The sequence below is a fragment of the Sebastes fasciatus genome, chromosome 17, assembly GCF_043250625.1.
Source record: "Sebastes fasciatus isolate fSebFas1 chromosome 17, fSebFas1.pri, whole genome shotgun sequence".
Taxonomy (NCBI): Eukaryota; Metazoa; Chordata; class Actinopteri; order Perciformes; family Sebastidae; genus Sebastes; species Sebastes fasciatus.
Window position 1 is genome coordinate 27,159,119 of NC_133811.1, and position 17,016 is coordinate 27,176,134.

A 17,016-nucleotide genomic window follows, 5' to 3' on the forward strand; every position below is an offset into this window, starting at 1 on the left:
GAGTCTATTGTTTTCCATCCAGCTGTGAGGCTTTGTGACTGAGACTCACAATGTGTGTCTGATGAACACAATGTGAGTTGTCGTCAGGACTCAAGCAGACAGGAAGTATAAAAATAAAAGTCCCTCTGAGGTGGAGATCTAGTGTGAAACTCTGCAGCTGTTTGAGGATCGACATGTTTGATCATCTGTTCAATATAAAAAGTCTTTAGAGATCAGATTAGTTTCTCAAACTGACATCTGAAGCTTTAATATGTTATATTTTCAATAGTGTTTGGTGCAGCAGGTTCAGGTCAACTGTCAGTGTTCCCTGAGGATTGACACCTGTAGTTGTCTGCTGTGGTTTGGTTGGTCAGGTGCTTTCCTCTCATTGGGCAGATGTGTCGGTCAAATGTACTATAATTCTATGTAATCCATGTAATCGTGAACCAGGAAGTATAGAGAGCGGTGAACGCCGTGTGAGGAGGAGGTCGGGGTGGACGGGGGGGTCTAAAAACACCAGACTTTCACCAGCAGACTGTTCATGTCCCGTGTGAAACCAGAAGTCAACGTTGATTTATTCTGTACTTCAGTCAAACAACGTATATCGCTAAGAAGTGAAAGGCAATAGTTTGTTCCGTTGCAACATCAGCGCCCAGCAGCAGAGCTACGCTTCCGCCATTTTGGACTGAAAGCGACTACCGGACGCCAGTAAAACGTCCGCCTACAAAGAGACGTACAAAAGTAAAACTGCTTTATTTCTATTCTATTGTCATATTCTACTGAAATGTGCTGAACAATAAGAATATTATAAATATAATACGAGTTTTCAGTCCAAAATGTCTATACTCTTTGATGTAACTGTTTATTACTGGTGTTACCCTTTCAAAATAAAAGCACCCAGCTTTATAATGTAACTAGCACAACTTTAAGAAAACACCTGGAAAACAAAACTATAAAGAAATATACTGAACCATGCTGAAGGTCATTTACAAAGTACATTTACTCAAATAGTGTACTCTAAGATAATATATAAAGCCACACATTTAAACAGGATTTAAGAGTAAAATAAAACAGAAGATACAAACATGATAAACAAACATATAACATAACAATAAAATATTATAAATATAATAAGCGTTTTCAGTCCAAAATGGCGGTAGCAGCTGCTGTCAAAAAAAACCACCAGAGTTTTTGTGTCTTTGCTTCTAAACTCTTTGGTTGAGTTACACCACTTCTGGAGTTATTTTAACCCAAACCTCCATCTTTTCCTGAACTTAACCAAGTTGTTTCCTGTGAAAGAGGAAGTTTATTTAGAAAAGACTGAAGTGTTTCCACCACAAACAAACAAAACTATTTAATTACTTACACATGTCACAATAAACTTTTCTTACTTCTGGAAGAAAACGTTTCACATTCAGCTCTTCATGAGCTAGAAATACAACAAACAGACATGAACGTAATTACGACTAGTCACAATGATATCTCTAATGTTAATTCAGGATAGTCAAGCTGAGCTATTAAATGTTAAAACAGCTCGCCATAGTTGATGAGGGATTATAGGCTGGTGTGGAGTGTAGACGGCTGATTTGAGGTTTTTCTAGTGTTTCTTATTCTGGAGGTTTTTAACTGAGATGTGAAATTAAATTAGTGTTTTTCTGTTTCTTTCTCTCTTTTGTCTCTTTTCTCTTTCCCTCTCTTTGTCTCTGCACATGTTTCGCAAACGGAGAACAAACTTGGCAGGAAAACCAGAACCCTCCTCCTCCTCCTCCTCCTCCTCCTCCTCCTCCTCCTCCTCCTCCTCCTCCTCCTCCTCATCTTCCTCCTCCCCTTTTCTCTCTGTCTCTGTCTGTTCATTCAGGTCTCAGTCCATCAGGATCATCACATCTCTCTCTGCTCTCTTTGTCTCTCTATCATTCATTCATTCATTCTTTCATTCATTCATTCATTCATCCATTCATCCATTCTCTGTGTGAATCATGTCCAGTTTGGGTCTCCTGTCTGTTTATCTGAGTGGAGCTTCACTGATCCTCCTGCTGAGTGCTGGTGAGTCCAACAGCTGTTTAACTTCCTGTTCAGAGAGTGTGTGTGTGTGTGTGTGTGTGTGTGTGTGTGTGTGTGTGTGTGTGTGTGTGCGCGTGTTATGGTGAATTTATTTTACAGTTGTAACATGACATGTATACATCCCCCCCGCCTCCTGGCTGGTGGCCATGTTGGCGCTCCTCCTCTCTGGTTTCTATAGAGATTTACACTGATCTTTATTGCTGCTCATTGTTTTTCTTTAAAAAGGTAGTAAAGAATAAATAATGATTAAAGGAGTTTGGTTGACACAACTCTCATGTGTGTGCACTAAATAGAGCTACTTAAAGCTGCTAGTTAGCTTAGCATAAAGACTGGAAACAGGGGGAAACAGCTAGCACGGCGCTGTCAAGAAATATACATTTTTATCTGTTCTAAATGAACCTTAAAGGGAGATTTGTAGTATTTAATACTCTTATCAACATGGGAGTGGACTAATATGCTGCTTTATGCAAATGTATGTATATATTTATTATTGGAAATCAATTAACAACACAAAACAATGACAGATATTGTCCAGAAACCCTCACAGGTACTGCATTTAGCATAAAACAATATGCTCAAATCATAACATGGCAAACTGCAGCCCAACAGGCAACAACAGCTGTCAGTGTGTCAGTGTGCTGACTTGACTATGACTTGCCCCAAACTGCATGTGATTATCATAAAGTGGGCATGTCTGTAAAGGGGAGACTCGTGGGTACCCATAGAACCCATTTACATTCACTGATCTGGAGGTCAGAGGTCAAGGGACCCCTTTGAAAATGGCCATGCCAGTTTTTCCTCACCAAAATTTAGAGTAAGTTTGGAGCGTTATTTAACCTCCTTCAAGACAAGCTAGTATGACACAGTGGGTACCGATGGATTCCTTAGGTTTACTTGTTTACTACCAGTATCGGACTTTTGTTCTGCCTTACTTTTGGAAATTTTTCGGATTTTGTTTACACTTTTTTGCGGACATTTTTCCGTACAATTTTTCGGACTTTTTATTGGATTTTTTTGGACAGTTTTTCGGACATTTTTCAAAATCTTTTCGGACATTTTCAGACTTTTTTCAGACTTTTTTCAGAAATTCTTGGACTTTTTTAAAACTTTGTCAGACATTTTTCAGACATTTTTATTGGACAAAAACCCTCACACATTCACATATATTGAGATCAGAGGTCACGGGGCCACTTTGAAAATGGCCATGACAGGCATGGTTGTTACTAATAGATTCTTTATGTTTTCTAGTTTCAGATGAACCAGTATCATCACGCTAGCTTTAAAACTCTCTGAACCTCTGAAGTGAAGGATAGGGGAGAAGGAAGGAAGGAAGGATAGTAGGAAAGGAAGGAAGGAGAGAAGGAAGGAAGGAGGAAGCTGTGGTGTTTTGAAGCTGAACAGATGGTTTTAGTGAAGTTTCTCTGAGGATCATGTGACTCTGCCAACGAACGCCCCCTCACTGTTACTGATCCCCCCACGCTTTTATTTTCTTAATTTCCTCTTACTCTCCTCAACTTGATTCCTTTCCATCTCTCTCGTTTCCTTTCCTCCCTTCATCCTTTTTCTTTTCTACTTTCCCTTTGTTTCCTCCTTCTCTTCCCTTTACTCCTTCATCACTTTACTCCTCCATCCTTCTTCTTTTCCACTTTCCTTTTCCTTCCTTTTCTTTCCTCCTTTCCTTTACTTCATCTCCTTCGTTCTTTCTTTTCCTTCCTTTTCTTCTCCTCCATCATTTTTCCTTTTTACTTTCTTTTGTTTACTTTCCTCTTTCCCTCCTATCTTCTCTCCTTCCTTTCCTCCTTTGTTCTTGTTCTTTTCCTCCTCCTCTCTTCTTCTCCTTCCTCCTTTTCCTCCCCCTTTGACCTTTCAATTTTGTCTCCTTCATGCTTTCTTTTCCCTTCTTTTCTCCTCCATCCTTCTTCTTTTCCACTTTCCTTTTCTTTCTTCTCCTTCTTCCTGCTTTTCTTCCTTACTTTCCTTTACTTCATCTCCTTTGTGCTTTCTTTCCTTCCTTTCTTCTCCTTCTTCTCTCCTTTTCCCACTCTTCTTTCCTTTCCTTTCTTTTCTTTTCTTTTCTTTTCTGTCTTTCTTTTTCTTTTTGTACCTCCAGAGTTGAAACAGTCATGTGGTCTCTGGCAGTGTGTGTGTGTGTGTGTGTGTATGTGTGTCACCTGGTTTTCATTTCCTCCTCTCTGCAGCGTTGGAATGATTGACAGGTTGTTAGAGATGACACACTTCCTGTTTGGTAACAATCAACAGCCCGCCCCCTCAGTTCCCATCAGCCCCTGTTGAGGTGTGTGGGTGTGTGTGCGTGTGTTTGCTTGTGTGTTTGTGTGTGTGGTTGTGGTTGTGTGGTTGTGCAGCAGTAATGTGTTAAATCTCTCAATGTGACAGACAGAATCAACATGAACTGATCCTTTAATCTCATGTTTAAGAGCTTCATGCTAACATGTAGTACACATGTTAGCGTCCAGAGGTCAAAGGTCACAGTGGGGGCGCCGACCAGATCAGATTTTACAGATTAACGCTGAGAGATTATCAGACTGACCTCATTCACTGTGTCTGTAACATACAGGAGGACGTTGTTCATTTCAAGTGTAAAAACCAGATGTTTTACTGCAACATCATGCTGCTTTAAGTACTTTTACACAAGTACTGGGGGGTACTAGTACTTCACTTAAGTCTCTCTACTTCTACTGCATTTATCTGACAGCTGTAGTTACTTACAGGGCTGTTAACGTGACAATAACACATCAACACAACTTGTTTAGGTTGTAGCGGCTCAGTTTTAAAGCTAGAGTGAAGATACTGGTTCATCTGAAACTAGAAAACCTAAAGAATCTATTGGTGCCAACCATGTCTGGCATGGCCATTTTCAAAGGGGTCCCTTGACCTCTGACCTCCAGATATGTGAATGTAAATGGGTTCTATGGGTACCCACGAGTCTCCCCTTTACAGACATGCCCACTTTATGATAATCACATGCAGTTTGGGGCAAGTCATAGTCAAGTCAGCACACTGACACACTGACAGCTGTTGTTGCCTGTTGGGCTGCAGTTTGCCATGTTGTGATTTGAGCAGATTTCTTTATGCTAAATGCAGTACCTGTGAGGGTTTCTGGACAATATCTGTCATTGTTTTATGTTGTTAAATGATTTCCAATAATAAATATATACATACATTTGAATAAAGCAGCATATTTGTCCACTCCCATGTTGATAAGAGTATTAAATACTTGATAAATCTCCCTTTAAGGTACATTTAGAACAGATAAAAAATGTGCGATTAATTGTTATTAAATATTTCAATCCCTGACAGCCCTACTTTTAAAAAAAATAATCATTAGCTCATCTTTGATGGTAAAATCCTGCTTTTACATGAATGCATGAGTAATAATAATCTAATAGTACAACAGTCTGACATAGTGGTGACATGTGAACCTCCAGTTTCCGCTCAGAATTTATGACCAGTGTCGTACTGGGAGCTGACCAGTTCACAGACTGGGGGAGGGACGTTGTGTCCTGTGATTTACCTCCTGCAGGATTTCTGCAACATAAACCCAGAAATTCTTTCTTTCCTATAAATTCTCCACAAATCGACGTGTTTAATGTTTCCTGTCTCACGTTCAGTCTGAGAGTCTGAATGCTCGACCTGTTTCACCGTTTACGTGTTTTAAAGCTCACAAGAGTCCTGTTGGGAGGGAGGAACTCACAGAGTCTACCTCAAACCGACCCTCCTCCATGACAGTGAACTCTGTTGTGTAAACTGCTCAGAAACCCCCTTATTGTCAATCTAGCTAGGAAAGCCATCCATCCTCTGAAAGCTCTAGGTCTTTAGTTTGTGGCTGTAAAGTTTTATGAGGCTGTGATTATCCTAGAGGTCATCACAGGTCATTTTATACAGTGAGGTCAATGAAATGTCTCCTATGGGGACTAACATCATCACACATGAATACAGTTGGGCTCATTGGATCCACAAGAGTCTTAGCTTTACAGTGATACTCAATTTATGTAATTCAAGACTGTTTAGGGACTCCAGTATGCAGAAATATTCAAATACACCATTTTAGAATAGGAGACAATAACACATTTAAACTGCATGTGATTATCATAAAGTGGGCATGTCTGTAAAGGGGAGACTCGTGGGTACCCATAAAACCCATTTTCAAGTTTGGAGCGTTATTTAACCTCCTTGCCGACATGGGGAAGATGGTACCAATAGATTCTTTATGTTTTCTAGTTTCATATGATACCAGTATCTTCATCTAGCTTTAACCTGAACCTACTAGAGCCTCTGAAAGACAGTAAAGTCAGTCGGGATCTTCTGCAATCATGCGGGTCTCAGGGGGACTCAGGGGGCATCAATGCCGGCTCGCTGTTGGAGGGTTATTGGAGGTTTGGGGAAGGAGAGTTTAAAAACAGAGTTTCTATCAGACTGATGATGTGAAACACAGATGATGGATGTTGAGGGAGGAAGAAGATCTTCAGGGATCCCAGAGTGTGTGCGTGTGTGTGTGTGTGTGTGCGTGCTGTCAGCTCTGATAACTGTATTTTTCATGTTTCACCAGTTAAATCCTCTCTGACTGTCCTCCAGCAATAAACTGTGCGTTAGTTTCCTCGCTGTTTGACAGACGCTGTGATGAAGAGGAGACGCTGTTTTAACCTCCTCTGACGTCACCTCGGGGTCACACAAGTTTGTGAAATAGTCACTAAATTTTATCTATTTCATTCATGTACATAGACATCAATTTCCCTTTCTTTTCGTCACGCTCAGCATGACATTCAACGACATAATTTCCATGCATTTTCCTATGAATGTCCAGCAACACGTGTCAATTTCCGCTCCAGTCTTTTCAAAATAAAACTGCTTAGTTAGGTTTAAGAAAAGATTGACATTAAATATGACATTAGAATAGAAATAATGTAGTTTTACTTTTGTTTTTTACTTTGTAGGCAGACTTTTTAATTGGCGTCCGTTAGTCACTTTCAGTCCAAAGTGGCGGAAGCGTAGCTCTGCTGCTGGGCGCTGATGTTGCAATGGAACGAACTATTGACTTTCACTTCTTATCAATATACGTTCTTTGCTTCCGTTGCTCCTAAAGTAGTGTTATTATGGTAGAGATGTATGAGTATTATCAGTCCCGTGAGTCCCGTGAGTCACGTGAGTCGCTAGTATCATCAGTTACTCATTCTAAGCTAATGAAAACACAATGATTCTTATTTTCAGGTGATTATACACTAAAGAAAACATAGTTATTAATGTTATATTCCATTTCTACTAACAGATCCCCTGAATGTTACACACTGTTCCTTTAACTGGTGTTTCTGTGACAACCAGTTTTCTCTGTTTTCTCTTGTTTTGACTGGTGGATTATTCACCGTCTGCTGGATTTAACCGCAACTCCTCTTCAAACAACAAGAACTCTGTTCATAATAAAGTGGAAACATGTCGAGAATCTGCTCTGAACACACCCAGACACCCACAACAAGCTCAAATTCTACTCAAGGCAGATGGAAACATCACTGTGATGTCCAGCAGGGGAGGAAATACAACAATATGAGACACACCTTTAATGGAATATTTTAATAAATCCTCTCACGTTTCAGCGCTCTGCGTCCAGAACATAGACAGGTCACTGTTAGCCTAGCTTAGCACAAAGACTGGAAGCAGGTGGAAACTGTTAGCCTAGCTTCATCAGAAGAGGCTTTCTGAGATGTGATGGTTGAATGTTTCAATGTGATGGATGTTAACATGACTGTGTTGTGTTTTCAGTGTCTGAGGCTCAGTATTATGACCTCTCGCCGGCTCCAGACTACGACGACTACAACGCCACCTTCGAGTACAGCTTCTACAGTAAGGCAACATCCACACTAATACGTTTCTGTTTTAAAACCATCTCCGTCCAGAGGAGCGTTTTAGGGCCGTTTCAGATTCAATCTCCGTCCATATTACCACACCTGAAAACGCCTATCACATGACCATTCACGTACACTGGGCATGCCAGTATAAAAAGGCAAATTTGTTTTATATTTATCCTGAAAATGATCCGGGTTAAAGGTGATGTAAAGGTGCTGCTGCTGTGGTGCGTTCAGGTAACACCAGCAGCGAGGACCTGGACAAGTTCAGCGAACGGTTCATCGATGAAGAGGAAGCCGAAGAGGAGGACACAGGGGGCCAACGGGAGGAAGAGGATGTGACTGTTACCATGACAACGACTCGAGGAACTACAGAGCAGGGCGAGGTCGACGGTCGCAACGCTGCATCACTTTCTGTTTCTCTGGTAAGAACGAGAGATTAACTGAACAATCTGAGCTCATTATACTGAACTATATTACCTTAAACCAAAGTTTAACCAGTTAAACCAAAATTAAACCAAAGTTAAACCAGTTAAATCAAACTTAAACCAAAGTTAAACCAGTTAAATCAAACTTAAACCAAAGTTCAACCAGTTAAATCAAAGTTAAACCAGTTAAATAAAAGTTAAACCAAAGTTCAACCAGTTAAATCTAAATTAAACCAAAGTTCAAGTAGTTAAATCAAAGTTAAATCAAAGTTTAACCAAAGTTAAAACAAAGTTGTTAAAGCTATAGGAGCTGATGAGGATCAGAAGATGAATTCTGTTGATATTTACACTGATTATTTGTCAAAGTGAAGAAAGCAGATGGCTTCTATTAACTGTGTGTGTCCATCTGCTTCCTGTAAATGTGAAGCTGATCTCTGCCAGCATCAACAAACATCGACACTCCTCATATCTCTAAATCAAACTGTTTAAACTCGGTAAACTGTTGTTGTGAGGTTTGAGAGTTCAGCCTGTTGACATGCAGAATGTAAAGAAAAGAAGAAAGAAAGCCAGAAACCTGATGTGTGGTTTCTGTGGTCGGTTTGTGTTCACCAGATAAAAGAATCTCAGAGTTGAGTTATTCACAGCAGAACAATAAATCACACAACAAACCATTCTTCTCCACTAAATATAATATAATATGTAATATATACAGTATAATCCACCAGAGGAACAAGTTCATGAAGAGGTTCACAAACTGAAAACCATCCAGAGGATTCTTTGTCTTCTATTTCATCATGTTTGTATCTTCTGTTTTATTTTACTCTTAAATCCTGTTTAAATATGTGTCTTTATATATTCAAAGTAAAGCACACTATTTGAGTAAGTATACTTTGTAAATGACCTTTGGCATGGCTCAGTATATTTCTGTAGTGTTTTGTTTTCTAGTTTGTTTTTTTAAAGTTGTGCTAGTTACATTATAAAGGTGGGTGCTTTTATTTTGAAAGGGTAACATCGGTAATAAAAATTACATCAAAGAGTATAGACAGCAGCCGCTGCCGCCATTTTGGACTGAAAACTCGTATTATATTTATGATATCATTATTGTTCAACACATTTCAGTAGAATATGTCAATAGAATAGAAATAATGCAGTTTTACTTTTGTACGGCTCTTTGTAGGCGGACGTTTTACTGGCGCTTTCAGTCCAAAATGGCGGAAGCGTAGCTCTGCTGCTGGGCGCTGACGTTGCAATGGAACGAACAGTTGACTTTCACTCCTTATTGATATACGTTCTTTGCTTCCGTTGCTTTCTAAAGTAGTGTTATTACTTCACCGTGCGTTCACAGTGTGCTGATCACAGCATTCTCCAGGGAATATGAGTGTCATGTGATCAGCTGACGATGTGTTTTCTGTCTGTAGGAAATCAGGACGCTCGTCTGGACTCTGATGATCCTGATCAGCCTGAACATGCAGCAGCTACAACACACACTGTGATGGCGGACACACACACACACTCAGCAGGTGAGTCACATGATACACAAGGTCAGAGGTCATGAGTCTGCTGTGTTGTGTGTTCATCAGGAGGCGCTGCAGCGTCACAGGTCTGATCTGATGATGTACACATTAAAAACATGCAGTCCTACTTCTTTATATTAAACACAACACCCCTTCGCCTCACTTTGCGCCCAGATTATGCTCCGTTTAACTAGTAAAAGTGAAGTTTGAAATGACCTTTAGACCTAAATATGGTTTCAATAACACCCGATGAGTCTATAGAACATTTTATTTAGTTGTATGTAAACTCTCCTGATCAGGACGCTGCGTTCAGAGTCATCATGATGGAACAGAAACCAGAGTTTCACTTCTCAGACTCTCCTGATAAAGTTAATGTCATGAAGTAATTACAGATAAATGAGCTCATTTTGTTCTCTGACACATTGAAAGGTTGATTTAGTCTTAGTAGAGCTCCTTCTTCCTCCTTTCAGATGAAATGATTCAGAATAAATCACTGTGTGACATTTAGAGTCAAATCTCAGATAAAAGCTGACGAATAAAAAGTTTTTGTTCTTTTGAAAATGATCTTTTCCTTCAAACACTAAATGTTACAACAATCAGTTCTGTGTTTAATATAGAAATATACTGAAATAAACACATTTAACTGAGTTTAATGTCTTTATGTTTTATAACATTAACACATAACAAACATATAGAAATCTTTCTCTGATATAAACGACTCCTTTCACATTGATTTAATTAAGTTCTTTTTTTTTTCAAGTTAATAAAAACTTGAAAATATATTTAAGTTGTATAAATTATTTTTTTCAAGATAATAAAACTTGAAAATATATTTAAGTTATATAAATTATTTTTTTTCAAGTTAATACAAATTTGAAAATATATTTATGTTATATCAATTATTTTTTTCAAGATAATAAAACTTGAAAATATATTTAAGTTATATAAATTATTTTTTTTCAAGATAATAAAACTTGAAAATATATTTATGTTATATAAATGTTTTTTTTTCCCAATTTAATATAAACTTGGAAATGTCCTTGTGTTTGCTTATAGCTGTATTATAATGTTATAAACTACTTTTACATGTTTATAGACTGCTAAGTGTTTTAATTTTATGACTATTTATGTATAAACAAATAATAATTAGTCTTCTTATTATTTATGATGTTAGTGTTGTTGCTTGATCTCTAGAACATGTTGTATTCACCAAAGGAAACACTGCAGATGTTGACTTAGTATCTCATATTTACGAGATCCGGATGAATTATTATAATTCCGATAAATAAAAATTGTTTTAAAATTAAACACTGTATATATACTATATATATTACGTACATATATGCGTTAAATGAAACCAGCAGCATTTTTTAATTCTCCTTGATGTTTGAAAGTAAACTAATGAAGACTTTTATTGATTTGTTGTTTTGCAGCTGATGTCGGATCAGTTGGATCCTGCAGAAACCAGTGCGGGTCACCTGATCTGAGGTGGGAGGAGTCACCCGTGTGACCTTTGACCTCTGTCGAGAGCCTCAGAATGGGTTTACAGGTGGACCTCAGCCAATCACAGAGCTTTATCAGCACCACAGTACACAGTCACAGACTCTTCTTCTTCATTCTTCTATATCTGATCACACTGTTTCACTGCTTTACCTGAGTGTATGAGACCAAACAGGACCGAGATTATACATATATATATGTACATATATATATATACATTATATATATATATGGTGGTAATCTGTATGAATATGGAAGTTTATTAATGACAAAACTGTTGAGTGAGAGCACAATAAAATCAGGCTGTAATAAAGCTGGACAAGTAATTCACAGAGAAAAATACAAGCAAATCAATTTAAAAAATAAGCCAAAGCCAAACTTGACAAATGTGAGTTTTAACAATTCCTTCTGATAAATGAATTATTTTCGATAACGTCAGTAATTCAGTTTGTGTCAGCCTACGGTACACACTCGTCTGCTGAGCGTCCAGCAGCGATTACAGCTCAACTCTCCAGATTCTAAGTAACTGGAGACTAAACTTTATATTTCTACTCCTCGTAGATCATAAACCCTTTAATATAATAACGACTCGTTGAAATCGGTTGAGAAATGTAGACGTTATAGTGCTTTTTATCCAGAAAAACGGCAGCTCCACCGTTCACCAGTATCTAGGGTTACAAACCAGTCTTGCCCGGTCCAATATGGCGTCCACCTTGACGTATCCCAGCAACGGGCTGAAGCGTCTAATGCGGCGTCTACGTGTATATATGTCTATGGCAACAAACCCAGTGCATTCTGGGTTTTAAAGAGAAAGCCACCGCCCTTTCTTCTGTTTCCTCATCATGTCTACTGCCTTTCCAACGGTGAAATACTTCTTTACGTTTGGCTCGATGTTCCTGTGGTTACTCACTTCCTGCTTCTCACCTGATATATTTTTGTTATGAAAAGTACACTCTTCCAATAATACTTGTTATACTGCAGTCGGACTACAACACCTGAACCTGACACGTCATGCTTTACCTGCAGAACCAGATTTGTCGTTAATGAACTTCCATAAATCCACCTTCAGTTTATTTATGTTAAAGTGTGACGGTGCTGTTACAGTCAGGTTATATTATATATATATACGCTGAAACACACAGAAAGAAGAGAACAGGATTTCTTCTTTCTCTGTTTTTTTTATTTAATCTGTAAAAACATTTCACAGAGTTTCACTGTGAGTCAAACAGCACTTAATCAGCGTCTTGAGATAACTTCTGTTGTGATTTGACGCTATACAAAAATAAATTGATTTGATTTGATTTGATTTGATTTATCGTCCTGAGAGAAAGGAAGTTAAATAATGCGCTCTGCTTCTCAGTAAACCATATTGAATCAAGTTTAAACTTCCGGCACACAAGGAGGAAGCATTTGTCCCCGTCGAATTAAAAATCGGTGGAAATATTTCTGCTTCCATCTGGTTGAATGAAGCGTTTAAAACGTTTAAAACGTTTAAAACGTTTAAAGCATTTAAAACGTTTAAAACGTTTAAAACGTTTAAAGCATTTAAAACGTTTAAAATGTTTAAAATGTGTTTCTGTAAACAGACAGAGAAGTATTTTTATGAGCACCTTCAGAGAAATAAGTTAAAGTTTTAGAATATTACATAAATTAACAGAAATTCTGTTTAATTAAAACACATTTTGGTTTGATACCAGAACATTAGAGAACTTCCAGAACAATCAGATTTTTATATGTTTGTCTTTTGCAATAAAATGTATGAAAACAAGCTTCAGCGTCAGCCCGTTTTCATTCATAGGGCGTCAAATACCGAGGTTTTGTCACGGCTGTCTGCGGTCGGTACCGCCGCACAACGCACCCTTTAGCGTCGGTAGGAGACGCACCGGGCGTTCCATTGATGAGTGACGAGTTGGGATGAGAATGTGTTGTTAACACACACAGTAATACTGAATGCAATATGTTGCTGTAATGATTGTTTCTAAAAGATTCTTGATCATATTTATGGACTTATGTTATGGATAGGGCTGTCAATCAATTAAAGTATTTAATCACGATTAATCACACATTTTTTATCTGTTCTAAATGTACCTTAAAGGAGATTTGTCAGCTATTTAATACTCTTATCAACATGGGAGTGGACAAATATGCTGCTTTATGCAAATGTTTGTATATATTTATTATTGTAAATCAAGTAACAACACAAAACGATGACAGATATTGTCCAGAAACCCTCACAGGTACTGCATTTAGAATACAAAATATGCTCAAATCATAACATGGCAAACTGCAGCCCAACAGGCAACAACAGCCGACAATATTTGTCACTGCTCTTACTTCTGTATTAAAGAGGAACATTGAGGAGTTTTGAGCTGCTGATATTAATCTTTATATTTCCGTGTAGAAACAGTAAATGTGACCCGTCAGAGTCGGCAGGAAGCCCTCCAGGTTCACATGTTTATTTCTGGTGTCGGTTGGCGTGTGGCGAGTTTTGATTGTGATCGGAGATGTCTGTTATCGAACACGAACGCCGTCAGTGTCACCAACTCCCAGCGGGTGTTGACGGGAGCAGAGAGGAGGAAGTGACGGACGCCTCGGGCGCCACGTTTATTTCAGTCCAGGAGGAAACTGCACAACAGGAAACAACCGACTGAAACACACCAGCTGTTTCAGCGTCTCACCTCCACAGGATGGCGTTTATTTCAAGTTTTTATCATCTGAACTCAGAAAGGAGACGAACATGTCGACAGTAATGAGGATAAATCTGAAGATATGTCTTTTAATCTACACTGAACCACGGCAAAGAGTTTAGAAGCAAAGAGACGAAACTCCGGTGTTTTTTCGACAACAGCCGCCGCCGCCATTTTGGACTGAAAACTCTTATTATATTTATAATATTTTATTGTTCAACACAGGTCATTTCAGTAGAATATGACAATAGAATAGTAATAATTTAGTTTTACTGTTGTGCGGCTCTTTGGGACCAAAGAGGAACACAAAGAGGCGCAAAACAACCACAAAGAGGCGCAAAACAACCACAAAGAGACGCAAAACAACCACAAAGAGACAGAATACAATCCGCAGTAACTTATACCCATAGGTTTTTTAAAAATAAATATTAAAAGATCTTATTTTTAAATATATATTTAAAGATAAAATTCAAATTGGCCGTGTTGGATTGCCATGAAGAAGAAGACTATAACTACGCCCCCTACGGCTGTGGCTCAGAGGGTAGAGCAGGTTGTCCACCAATCGGAAGGTCGGTGGTTCGATCCCCGGCTGCTCCGGGTTACATGTCGATGTGTCCTTGAGCAAGACACTTAACCCCAAATTGCTCCCGAAGCGGTGTGTGAATGAGTATTTAGATTAAATCCTGATGGGCAAAGTTGGCACCTTAGTAGCCTCTGCCATCAGTGTATGAATGTGTGTGTGAATGGGTGAATACTGACATGTAGTGTAAAGCGCTTTGAGTGGTCGGAAGACTAGAAAAGCGCTATATAAGTCCAAGTCCATTTACCATTTACCATTTACAGCCTGTAGAGGTCATCACAGTTACCCACCTAGAGGATGAAAGGTGTAGCGCCCCCTGCAGCCTGTAGATGTCATCACAGTTACCCACCCAGAGGATGAAAGGTGTAGCGCCTCCTACAGCCTGTAGAGGTCATCACAGTTACCCACCTAGAAGATGAAAGGTGTAGCGCCCCCTACAGCCTGTAGAGGTCATCACAGTTACCCACCTAGAAGATGAAAGGTGTAGCGCCCCCTACAGCCTGTAGAGGTCATCACAGTTACCCACCCAGAGGATAAAAGGTGTAGCGCCTCCTACAGCCAACAGGGGTCAATATGAAACACATGGACAACCACTGTGTGAGGATGAAAGATGTGTTTGATGTGTCATGGTGTTTACAAGGTCAGACGGGCGACCTTCAGCGAAACTCTCTGCTGTCAGCAGATAACACGCACGCGTACACACACACACACTCTCTTCATCACTGTGATGACGAACACTCCTCTGATAGATAAAAACATGACGACAGAAACAGCGGCAGATTTAGTTGTTTGATTTATTAACAACATTCATCTCAAAGAAATGAAAAGTAAAACTCATATTTCTACTTTGATCAGTCGTCACTTCAACAGAGACATTTAGGAGCATTTCTGTCTCTGATCCTCTGCTGCTAAATGATCTCTAAGTTATATTTATTACAGGATCTTCATCTTCATCTTAACAATAACATAAAGCAGATTAATTCAAGCTCTGTAAAGCTTATAAATCCTACTTACGTTAGTGGTTTAACTTCTCACCTGGCTGCAGTGACGTACAGGTGTACTGTAAACAGACGCCACAACGACCACAAAGAAGCACAAAAATTACCACAGAACGACCACAAAAAGGCGTAAAATGACCACAAAGAAACGCAAAACGTCCACAATGAGACGCAAAATGACCACAAAACGACCACAAAAAGGCGCAAAATGACCACAAAGAGATGCAAAACAACCACAAAATGACTAAAAGGAGGTGTTAAATGACCACAATGGGGTGCAAAATGACTATTAACATGCACAAAGCGACCAAAAAGAGATGCAAAACGACCACTATATGACCACAAAGAGGCGCTAAACGATCACAAAGTGACACAAAATTCAATTCTCAGTAACTTCTCCCCAGGAGTTTTTTTTAATGTGGTTTTGAACTCCTGGCGGATCACTTTTCTTCTGAAGGTCACTGATGCTGAAAGGTTACGGAGACTGAAGAGGACGAGGTCGTCTTCTCTGGTTTCTCTGAATAAACAGCGTCGGTGTGATTTCAGCTTCAGCCTCGACTGTCGAATCTCTCTTTGACGTCTCCGACTGGACATTCATCTTCAGCTGTTGTTTATACGGAGAACTGAACAGCAGATCTATGATTCAAACACTAGAATAAAGGGCAGGTCAGGGATTTAAGAACTAAAGTAAATATATTCAACATCTCTTCAGAAACAAGACCAGCTGTCATAATGTCCTCAATTTAATATTTATCTGTAGATACTAAAAATGGTCTGTTTGTTTTCTGAGGTCAGACGCTGCAAATAAAACAAGGAAAGAGAATCAAGTCATTGTGAACATCAGTATTTTTCTGTAATATTAATTTTCACTTACCAGTTGTGGCAAGTAACTAAGTACATTTACTCAAGTACAGAACTGTATTTTAATTTTAGATGACTTTATGCTTCTGTCATTACAGACGTGTATGTGCGAGGGTTTCCGTGGTCAGTGAAGCGCTGCAGCTGCCGTTTGACATTTCGCCGTTAATGAGAGTCGAGATGAAAGACGGAAGAATCACACGAAGAAAAGGCCACAGATAGTTTCCTCCTGCGTCATCATTAAAACACCTTCCTGATCTGAGGTCAGCCGGGCGCAGCAGAGCTGTTAACAACATCCTCACAGCGCCTCACCCCTGACCTTTGACCTTTAACATCTGTAGTTTAATCAGCAGGTGGAGAGAGAAGCTGTTAATGAATCAGTCGATTCTCTGAGCTTCAGGTCTGTTTTCATCTCAATATGTGACGTTAATGTTGATTCTCAACCAGGTGGAACGATCGGAGTCGCTCAGCACATTTCAATAAAAAATAGAAATTATTATTTGATTAAAAATAAAAAGAAGAAGAAGAAAAAAACAAAACAACAATACAGACTGTG

General features: G+C 39.0%; 3 protein-coding genes across 3 annotated transcripts in view; 1 reads left to right on the forward strand and 2 right to left on the reverse strand.

Annotated features, from left to right (window-relative positions):
- LOC141754148 (uncharacterized) overlaps positions 1-17,016 on the reverse strand; it is a 122,745-nt gene that overhangs the window by 90,178 nt on the left and 15,551 nt on the right. The window lies entirely within an intron of this gene.
- LOC141754120 (uncharacterized) overlaps positions 1-17,016 on the reverse strand; it is a 73,175-nt gene that overhangs the window by 40,829 nt on the left and 15,330 nt on the right. The window lies entirely within an intron of this gene.
- Positions 1,807-13,106, forward strand: LOC141754171 (uncharacterized). The gene is made up of 5 exons (XM_074613076.1): positions 1,807-2,022; positions 7,813-7,893; positions 8,133-8,320; positions 9,742-9,843; positions 11,271-13,106. The coding sequence occupies exons 1-4, from the start codon at positions 1,956-1,958 to the stop codon at positions 9,814-9,816; spliced, it is 411 nt and encodes a 136-aa protein (XP_074469177.1). The 5' UTR covers positions 1,807-1,955; the 3' UTR covers positions 9,817-9,843; positions 11,271-13,106.